General features: G+C 41.0%; 1 protein-coding gene across 7 annotated transcripts in view; it reads left to right on the top strand.

The window, feature by feature from the left end:
- Positions 1–2,085: 2,085 nt before the first annotated feature.
- The window catches only part of SAMHD1 (SAM and HD domain containing deoxynucleoside triphosphate triphosphohydrolase 1), a 65,621-nt gene continuing 56,641 nt past the window's right edge, over positions 2,086–11,065 (top strand). For 3 of the 7 annotated variants that reach the window (XR_003003011.1, XM_024743139.1, XM_024743141.1), the window contains exons 1-2: positions 2,086–2,424; positions 6,833–6,899. Coding sequence is in view for 6 of the 7 variants with exons in the window: in XM_024743139.1 (XP_024598907.1) it covers positions 2,217–2,424; positions 6,833–6,899 (275 nt within the window). In the remaining variant the exon portion in view is untranslated. The remainder of the gene's footprint in view (positions 2,425–6,832; positions 6,900–11,065) is intronic. The other 4 variants (XM_024743144.1, XM_024743143.1, XM_024743142.1 and 1 more) reach the window with 2 other exon arrangements.

Raw genomic sequence — 11,065 nt, 5'->3', positions numbered from 1 at the left:
GATTCAGCGTTCTCACTGCCACTGCCCAACCTCAATCTCTGGCCAGGAATCGAAACCCTGCATCAAGCCACTGCAGGCTGTGGCCACCCAAGACCAATAGTAGGTACTCAAATATGGGAGCTATTATCATTTTGCCAGGTCTCTTTTTTTTTTTTTTTTCAAAGAATTCCTTGACAGATCTGGAGATAAGTTTCTACATCTACGAACAGAAAAAGACTTACGAAGAAAAAAAAAAAAAGAAAAAGACTCATGGGGCACACACCAGGAGGTGATCTTTGGATCTGTCTGTGTGTGTATACACATTTTGTTTTACAAGTTTTCTTTCTTGAGCATTATTTTTATCAGACAAGAAAAACCAACACTTTTTAAAAAAAGAATTTTGGCTTGCTTTGGGATTTTGACAGATGGAAAAAAGAATGTCTTGAGGAGGTCAGATTCAAAGAAAGAACCAGGGAGTGGTGGTAGGTGGCACTGAGAACTAGCGGCACTGGTTCAAGAGGAAGTTGTGCACACATGTAAAACCACAAGGTTAATACTGCCAGAAGTAAAATTGCCCAACTCAGCTGGGTGGGTGGAAGCAAGGAAGGGCGAGGAAGAACTCCTGGGGGTATTCAAGGTCATTAAGCAATGGGCCTTAAATTAATTGAACTTAGAGTTTTTTCTAGTCCTAACTATGGTGAGACTGACATCAGAGGAGAGCTTGAATAGTCACTTCTCTCAATACAACCAGAGCAGAGGGCCTGTGTCTAGTAGGCATTTGTTTCCACGTTGTGGAATGACTAGATGGAATAGGATCACCAGGACCAAGTGGAAGTGAAGTGGCAAACTAGGAACCACCCAAGTTTTGGAGTCAGCTTTGAATGTTGATTCTGTCACTTAGCCATGTGACCTTGCTCAAGAAACCACCTTGTTGTGCAAGATCTAGGGCCCCTACAAAGTAGGAGATTAGGGGAAACATAATAAATATGGCATTGAATTATACTCTTTAACAAGCAAAAACAAAAAAAATTAAATTCTCAAAAGCAATTGCTTTGAACAAACCCAACTGATTAAACTTAAAACCCTGCTTATATCACCTTCTACTGCCCAAGAAACCTTGCTGTCAGGGCAGATTTTCCCACAAGTCTTATAAACACAAATTTTCAAATAGCCATTTCCAAGTTTAAATATGTCTTTCACATTTAATGCTCTTTGTTGTCTCTTTGACCCCTCTCCCCTTGTTTTGGTTTCACAAGTCTTGAAAACTGTCTGTTTTTTCTCAAAATATTCTGTGGTTTAAAGGTTTGTTTTTCTGGGCCTGGCCCTTCTGTGCAGAGGAGGCCAAGGTCACCTCTCCATACTTTCCCCCCCAGGTCTATGGGATAAGGGAGCAACTGGAAAATTTGGATTAACTAATATAAAATAATTTTATATCAAAACTCCCATTAGTGAGCAATTGTTGGCAAGTGAGTAGGAGCATGGGCTTTAGAGCCAGGCTGCATTGCTTGGGTTTGAATTCAGGCTTCATCACTCCCTAGCTGGGTGACCCTGGGCAAAACACTCAGTTCTCTGTACCTCAGTTCCTTACATCTTAAGGTTACTGGGATACTTAAATTAATTAATATTTGTAAGTCCTTAGAAGAGCGCCTGGCACACAGTAAAGCTCTAAGTGTTTGCTGAAAATATTTTGCTCAACCCGAGACCACTAACTAGTTCACGCTGCTTGATGATAATCTGCCTCACTCACCCTGTATCTCCCGGATGGGTCTATGGCTGTGTTGATGGGAAGGTGTACTGGCTTTAGTAGTGGTAGTAGCAGTAGTCCTTTTACCAACACGGCCAAGGGTAAGCCTGGGGTACTCATGTGAAGTTCTGTTCACCAGAAGAGCTCCGGACTGTAGCGGGATGTCCTGGGCACACTCCTTCCCGACCCCCGCGCTTATCAGCACCACTCTCAGTTCTGCTTCTACTCACTCGCTTTAGCGTAAACGCCTGGGTGGGGTTAAGGGTCATTGGGCGGTCACTGCGCCTGCGCCGGGACTGGGGGTTGGGGGCCTGAAGCGGGTGGCCTGCCTGGCCCCAAGGTCTGAGCTGTCAGTGCGCCTGCGCGGCCGGCCAGTAGGCTGGCAGTACTAAGTTGACTCGCCGCCGCCGCCGCCACTGAGCTGCGAGTGCGCCTGCGCGCGGGTCGGGCGCCGGGGTTCTTGACTGCGCCGCGCGGGGCGCTGGGTGTAGCCATGCAGAGTGCCGACTCGCAGAAGCCCCCCAAGCGGTCCCGGCGCGATGGTAGCCCGAGAACCCCGCCAAACACCCCTCCCGCAGACACAGAGAGGTCACCGAGCCCCGACCTTCACCCCGACCACCGGACCTGGGGCCCGGAGCAGGTGTGCTCCTTCCTAAGAGACTGTGGCTTCAGCGATTCTGGACTGCTGGAACGCTGCCGAGGTAGCAGGGCTGTAGGGGTGAGGGGCCGGGGGCCGGCGACCCGAGGTCGCGACAGCCGGGCCTGAGAGAGGGCTCCCTGAGGCCGTGAGCGTGGGGGCCTCAAAGAGGAGCCAGAGCGGCCGAGGGAGACCGGACGCGGGAGGCACCCGAAGGGGTGGACCTGAGGCGGGGGCGCCCAGGAGGGATGACCTGAGGCGGAGAACGGAAACCTGAGGCTGCGAGCCCTCGGAGAAGGTTGCCTGAGGCGGGGGAGAGAAACTTGACGCGGGAGGCACCCGCAGGGGTGGACCTGAGGGGCGGCGCCCAGGAGTGATACCCTGAGATGGAGGAAGGAGAAATGGGGCGTCTGGCGTTGCGGACCCGTAGGAAGGGAGCGGACTTTGGGGGTTGTGAACCTGGGGCGGGGAGGGGGCAGCTGGTCTAACTCTGGTGGGCTTCTTCAGGAACTTGGCACCATAGCGCCGGACAGGCGGGACTCAGGTTCCTTTTTTAGTTAGAAGACCCTTGGTGGGAGGGTTGCTGTCATTCAAGCTCACCAGGCTCGGGAGACCCCCCCTCTGCTGATGCAGCTCCCTGAACACTTGCCACGTGAGAGTACATTTGGGTGCTTTAAAGTTTGTTTCCTCCGCTCCCCTCCCAACTCGGGGTTTGTCTAACCGGGAAAGAACTTTTCTGTTCATCTCTGAATCCGCATCGCCTTACCGTAGCATCCGGGTAGGACTCAATACATGCGTGATGACTGTACTTGCAGAGCTTAGTAAAGATCATGTTTTGTTCTCCAGAAGTTTCCCTCGCTAAATCTGAACCCTGGGGTGGTTCGGTTGACCACTGAACTCCCAGGTGCCCACAACTTGGCCTGTAGGTTGTGAGTTTTAAGCGACTTTACTGGCTTAAGTTCAAGCATCCATCCACTTGAAATCTACCCAACTTCCCGTAAGGGCGATGAAGTTTGGACCTCTGCTTTACCCTCTGAAGTGTTCAATAGAAAAGTGGTGTGATTTGCAAATGCAGTAAACTTTTGCAGTTGCGGGGTAGAGCCCTGTTTGCTTAGGCTGGGTGGGAGGAACTAAAGAAGTGTTCAAGACCTAAAGGTAGCTTGATGGGTGAAGTACCACCCCCCCCCACACACCCCGCCTTGGTTTTCCTCCCCTTCTGGGGTGGAATTTTTCTTTTGAGTAGCAGTAGGTGGGGATGAAGTAGTTTTATGTCTTCAAAATGTGATTGGCTATATTGTTGGCTGCCTATTTCAGTGGTGTCCTGTAGATTAATTCATCAGTCTTCAGAATGATCTGTTCTCTTGAACCACAGTCTAATACTAGAAGACATTACATGCTTTAAATTGGTAAAAACTGACCAAGTGTTCACAGTTGCTAATTTCTTACTGCTCCCTGATCAGCTTCTCCTAAGAACTGGCTGACCACAGCCAATGTCCTGTCAGACTGGGGTCACTTCCCCTCCAAAGATTCTGCTTATCTCTGCTTGCTCCTACTTTATCCTATTAAAAAACAAACAAACAAACCAAAAAAAGCTTTTTGACTTTGAGTCACTTGCAGATTTCTGAGGTCAGAACATTCTCCCTATTGAAATAATTTTCTCCCTAATTAGAGTCTGTCCCTATCTAAGTCCAGATTTTTTTAATTGAAGTATAGCTAATTTACACTGTTGTATTAGTTTCTGGTATACAGAAAAGTGATATATGTGTGTGTGTGTGTGTGTGTGTGTGTGTGTATGTATATATATGTAGTCTTTTTCAGATTCTTTTCTGTTATAGATTATTACAAGATGTTGAATGTAGTTCCCTGTGCTATACAGTAGGACCTTGTTTTTTATCTGTTTTATACACAGCAGCTTGCAAGTCCAAATTTGTTTTTATTTGACAAAACTAAGCACAGGTGCTGGGTCCCTTTCCTCATTTTGGAATATAATTTCACAGGAATTTAGAGACTGTAATGTATATTTTTTAGTAGATGATGTGTTTGAGGTTCAAAGGCCACACAACTAGAAAAAAGCAGAGCTGGATTTTAGAGTTAGGTCTTTGGACTCCAGAATTCATGCCACTTCTACCTTAACAAGTGTTCTCATCAAAATACATTGGATTTCCCTCAACAATAAGGGAATAAACAAACCAGTGAGAAAAGAAAAAAAATGGAGAACATAACCAAAGTTATAAAGTCAACTAAGAACAAGGAAAAAAACACCCCAGTAGGAAAATGAGCAAAACACAAGAACAATTGACAAGCAGCCAATAAAAACAGAAAAAAACATTCAGTCTTAACAGTAATTTTAAAAACACTGATTTTAAAATTTAGATAGAAAAATATTTAAAGATTGGTAATCCAATAAAGTTGATGGAAGTATCAATTTGCTTAACCCTGGACAGTTTGGGAATACCTTTTTACTTACAGAAAATTTCACTTGTAGGAGTTTACAGAAACATTTGTACACTGTCCAAAGAAATATATTCAAGATTATTCTTCTAACCACTAGTTATAAATAGCAAAAAAGTAGAAATGATCTAAATATCCATTGATAATAATAGTAAGTAATATTGATGATTAACAATTTATGGAGCATTTACTTTGTGTGAAGTAGTATTCTCTGCACTTCATGTTTCATCTTATAAAATCTTTACAATAACTCTGTGACATAGGTTCAGTTATATCATTTTAGTGGTGAGGAGCATAAGGTTCAGGAGAAATTGGTTAAATGTGTTATGGTACATCTGTATTGTGGAATAAAAGACAACCATTAAAAATGATGAAACTACATCATTAATAATTGTTAATAATTGACAAGAAAGATCTTTATGACCTATTAGTTGGGAAAAATAGATTATAAACAACATAATTTCATTTGTGTAAAATTACATAATTGCATAGGTAAATGTCTTGAATTTTGTTATCTAAAATATTAATGATTATTAGGAGAATATGAGTAAGTTGATATTTTATACTTTATATTGTTTGGATTTTTTATATTGAATATTTTTTATGCTTGAAAAACACCCCCCAAAATGCCATTTTCATTTAAATGTTTTTTTCTTTCTGGAAAATTGCATCCTCATTTTCTCTTGTTACCTTTAGAAAGACTTTTGTTTGTTTGAAAATAGTCCAGTGTTCTGGAATCTGAGGTCAGGAAGGTCTGGAATTAACTATATAGAAAGATAAAGAAAAATAAACCATGTGGGACTTCCCTGGTGGCACAGTGGTTAAGAATCCACCTGCCAATGCAGGGGACGTGGATTTGAGCCCTGGTCCGGGAAGACCCACATCCCTGGAGCAACTAAGCCCGTGAACCACAGCTACGGAGCCTGCGCTCTAGAGCCTGCGAGCCACAACTACTGAGCCCGTGTGCCTACAGCCCGTGCCCTGCAACAAGGGAAGACACCGCAATGAGAAGCCCACACACCACTACGAAGAGTAGCCCCCGCTCGACACAACTAGAGAAAGCCCACGTGCAGCAACGAAGATCCAACGCAGCCAAAATAAATAAATAAATACATATATATATATTTTCATATATATTTTTTTAATGTATATAAGCCTTACTAAACAGATTGTGTGCTTTCTTTGGAGGTTTCAGAACTAAGTCAACTTGTGCAGCATCCCTCAGGCTATGGTTTTGACCTGACTATTCTAACAATAGACTGACATTTCTTTCCCCGCCCCACCCCAAACCTCACCTGTTTCAGGAGGAAGCTGCCGGTTTTGCAGCTGGACTTCCTTACAAATAATTTACTCAATTTAAAAAATTTTACCTGGTTTATCAAAAAAAATCCTCTTGGTATAGTTATCAAATTAAAATTAAGACTTTCCGGGCTTCCCTGGGGCGCAGTAGTTAAGAATCCTCCTGCCAATGCAGGGGACACAGCTTTGAGCCCTGGTCCGGGAAGATACCACATGCCGCGGAGCCGCTAAGCCCATATGCCACAACTACTGAGCCTGTGCTCTAGAGCCTGCAAGCCACAACTACTGAGCCCGCGTGCCACAACTACTGAAGCCCGCGTGCCACAACTACTGAAGCCCGCGTGCCACAACTACTGAAGCCCGTGCACCTAGAGCCCGTGCTCCGCAACAAGAGAAGCCACCCCAACGAGAAGCCCTTGCACCACAACGAAGAGTAGCCAGCACTCACCACAACTAGAGGAAGCCCGTGCACAGCAACGAAGACCCAATGCAGCCAAAAATAAATAAATTTATTTAAAAAAAGAAATTAAAAATAAATAAAATTAAGACTTTCCAAGTAGCAGTCAAAAATGTGGTACTTGGCACAGTTCGTTGCCAGTACTGGGTGCTCAAAAAAATGTTGATCTGAGTAAATTCTGGTGGATCCAAATTGAAAGAAATCAAAAGCATGTGCTGTGAATATTGAAATCATTCATTTTTTTCCCCTCCCTTTTCTTCCATAGAGAAGAAAATCACAGGTTCAATACTGCCCTTTCTTGATGAGTCTCTTCTTGAAGACCTTGGAATAAGGTAAGAATGATAAAATTCACATTGTAGCCAAGCATACTTAAGACCTTTTTATTCACACTGAAGAGACAAAGCCCAAGATTGCGGATATTAAGTGTCCTCATTTTAAATCTGCACAGGTTTTAAAACAGAATACCACACCTGCTGTCTAAGAGTTGTTTTTGTTTGTTTTTGCTGTGCAAATCCTATGTTAAATATTACTAATGATTCCTGTTTTTAAAAATTTTGCTAATAAGCCTTCATGAAGTTTGTAGTGACCAACTTTTTACTCTCAAGTTCAGAATAATTGAATTATAAACTCCAGAAAATGTAGAAGAATTGATAGGAAAAAAATGTTGGCAAGAAAAATCAAGGCTACAACCCTATCTTGAGTATATTTCTAGGTCTTTCTAGAGCTACTTAAGGCTGGAATGCTTCCCTGGTATTAGATTTAAAGACACTATCCAAAGAAGTTTGGCACTTTTCAGATGTATGATTTGGGACAATTTATTTAACCCTTCATTTTCTGCACCTGTGAAATGGATAATAATAATGAGACAATGTATGTTAGCACATGTTAAGCCCTTCATAAATTATATATGTAGGTTGAGATCCCTATATATGACTGGAGATTCTAGGGTCTAGATTTGTGTAAGTCCACTTTAAATATCTCAGTTGAAGATCCAATCAATATTTAAACCTTCCTTAAAGTAGAGACTTTGTTTCTATTAGGGAATTGGCAACAGTGGTAAAATGTGGTCTTTTCTTCTGGAATTCCACTTAGCTAAGTGTTGTTTGTGGAAACAGTAACCAAAGAATCAGAACAAAAGATTATACTGAATTACTTCATGCACTGTTGTTTAGTAATTGATAATGCAAGTAGATTGAGGGAAAGATTACTTTAGAACATTTTACTGACTTTTAATACGCCTCCTTTGGGTCAGAATCCTTGGGAACCTAATCTTGCCTCTTTCATAATTATGTATCAGCCCCCTCTGTCCCCCGAAAGTCCCGCTTACTACCTATTTCTTATGTATAATAGTAGCTTATTGTTTGAACTGAATGGAATTTTTTCTAATAGAGTTTTGCTTTTAAAGGGAACCATATACTTTGTGGACCCAAATGCTGTTGATTTATTCAACAAATATTTATGGAGGGCTCATTATGCGTTAGGCATTCTTCCAGGAACTTGGGACACATGAGTTAACAAAACAGTAAAAATTCCAAAAGGAACACTGTATGTCGTGTCTTTTTGTGCCCACCTCTTAACTCTGAGGTGGATTCTGCAGTATCCCTTAGAGCTGTGTTTTCCTATGCAGCAGCCACTACCTATGTGTTAAAATTAATTAAAATTAAGTGAAGTGAACACTTTAATTTCTCAGTTATACTATCCATAATTCGTGTGCTCAGTAGCCACTTATGGCTGGTGGCTACCGTGCTGAACAGGGCAGATATAGAATATTTCCATCATGACAAAGTTCTCTTGGACAGAGCTGCCTTTGAGGATTTCAGTGGGATCCGTTGAAGTTGTTCACAGTGGTCCAGTGCAACCAACTTATTAATGTACCCTTGCATTATTTTCCCCTCGTTTCCTGTTTCACCTTTTCTAGCCCTCCACTCCATATCCCAGGATTCACATCCAAAATAAATTAACTGTATGCATGCTCTTGTCCTACACTCTGCTTTCTAGGGGGAATCCAGTTTAGACAAGTACTCCTGTATTTCCTCAGTTTTATGATTAACTGATGATGGTAAAAGATTTTTCTAAAAAAATAAGAAATGTTGTCACATTAAATGTACACATCAGTTGTAAGAAGCAGTAGATTTCAGAAACGATGAAATATGGAAATAAAATCTTATTGTAGTCCAACTATTCTGGCCCAAATCTTTGTTTAAATTATTTATTTTGCCATAGCCTTTGCCAAAACAAAAACACCTCCAGGTTTAGGGTGGCTTTTTAAATATACTTTAATCAGTGATTTTTTTTTAAAAAATTAAATATTTTTATTGAAGTATAATTGACATATAATATTATATTAGTTTCAGGTGTACAATGTAATGATTCAATGTTCGTATATATTGCGAAGTGATTACCACAATAAGTCTAGTACCCTCTGTCACCATACAAAATTACAAAGAAATTTTTTTCTTGTGATGAGGATTTTTAAGATTTACTCTCTTCGGAATTCCCTGGCAGTCCAGTGGTTAGGAGTCTGTGCTTTCACTGCCAAGGGTGAGGGTTTGATCCCTGATCAGGAAACTAAGATCCTGCAAGCTGTGCAAAAAAACAAAACAAAACAAAAAACAACAAAAAAAAGATTTACTCTCTTGGGTCAACAAAAAATTAATCAATATTCGATCTAAAGGAGAAATAGAGAGTTTTATTCAAGCCAACCTGAGGATTATAACCCAAGAGACAGTCTTTTAGAAAACTCTGAGGACTCTCCTGCCTGTTAGAAGTCAAAGGAACAGTCATATACATTTTCGAGAAAACAGATTGTACATCAAAGTGACACACTGACATTTTATGTAAAGTTCACCAAAGATACATAGTCCAGATCTGCACATAGGCGCAGTATGTCACCATGATCCCTTACAGGATTAGGAAAGGAAAAATTAATCTTCTAAGGAGTTACATTGTTGGCATCAGAAGAAGGAAAAAAGCATTGTTTTTTACAGTTGAGCAGGCATTCCCAACTTTGAGGAGGTCTGGTTAATGTATAATGCACATTGCACATTAGGGAGGGCCCAGTACAAGCAGGGAACATGTTATGCTTAAATTTTCTTGCCCTGCTTAAAACATAAATTGTATACCATCACTTGGCAACTTTAAACATGCACTACAACATTATTGACTACAGTCATCATGGAGTACATTACATTCCCATGATTTATTTATTTTATAACTGGAAGTTTGTACCTCTTGAAGCCCCTTCACCCATTTTGCCCACCCCCCCGCCATGTGATTTCTTTATGAATACAGTAGTTTCTTTTTGAGTTCTAATTAAGTGATGAATACTGAGTATCAGTTGAGGAAAAGACTGGGCTGTGAGGCTGGTTTAGGTTTGGTATTATTTTATGCTGTGATTCCTGGTTATGCTCCACTGTGCAACTATACTTAACCTGTGTCAGTTACAGCTCTGCCTTAAAGTACTTCTTGGAGCCTGGCCTTTCCCTATGCTTGTTATTTCAAACTGATGAGGGTAGGGGAATAGTAAAACACAAGGTATGCTGCTTTAATGGTTTATCAGCTGTAATGATGCTTCTGTACATTCCAAAAAAATCATTCTTAGATTCTGTAGTTACTGTGGGTCTCGGGGGACAACATAGAGGTCAATTGTAGTACTTCTGGCTCCAAGTCTATCTAGGACTTTTAGCAAAAGATTCACATTTCAGTCTAATTAGCTAAAGGATTGATAAAGGCTAACCCCTTGCCTCCTGCTTCAGCCAGGTACCAGGCTAACATGCCTAGACCAATTAGTAAGTGTAAATGGAGCAAGAAAGTGAATTATAGGATTTTGAGTTGTTTAATTCCTATTAAATTCTTTCTCAAGACTGGAGCATTATGAGTAATGACTAATAGAGGACAATAAGTATAAATGAAGCTAAAACCATATATACTTGATTCATGCATAATTCATACCTGATGCTCATGAGTCAAACTTGGAACCTTGCAACTCATCACTATAAAGAGTTTTAAAAATCCCTTCATGGACTGATCACGTGACTGACAGCCACCCCTGCCAAGAAGTCTTATATTGTCCTGCGTTTCCTTTCATTGTATTCTAGACATTTGCATTTGATGTGACTATTTCTTAGTTGATGTAAGCAATAATTATTTCACTTTGAAAGTTATTTTGATATGACAAAGGCTCAGTTTGTCAAACAAATGTAGTCTTCCTATATGTAACATCTTTGCCCAGTTTAGTTAGATAACTTTGTTCACATACTCACCGCTTGGTTATACTAATAAACTCCTAGATTCTTGTACTTAAAACACTGCTGATGGGATAAATATTGAATTTAACATCAATAATAATTTCTATAACATCTGTAATCATAGTTAAAATTCTCCTATAGTTCTTGAGGGCAGGAACTGAGTCTTTTGTATCCTCAGTGCCATCTCAGTTTGTCAAACAAATGTAGTCTTCCTATATGTAACATCTTTGCCCAGTTTAGTTAGATAACTT

Source organism: Neophocaena asiaeorientalis, unplaced genomic scaffold, assembly GCF_003031525.2.
Source record: "Neophocaena asiaeorientalis asiaeorientalis breed wild unplaced genomic scaffold, Neophocaena_asiaeorientalis_V1.1 scaffold82, whole genome shotgun sequence".
Classification (NCBI taxonomy): Eukaryota; Metazoa; Chordata; class Mammalia; order Artiodactyla; family Phocoenidae; genus Neophocaena; species Neophocaena asiaeorientalis.
Note: the sequence above shows the minus strand (reverse complement) of the source record. Positions and strands in the feature narration are given on the sequence as shown.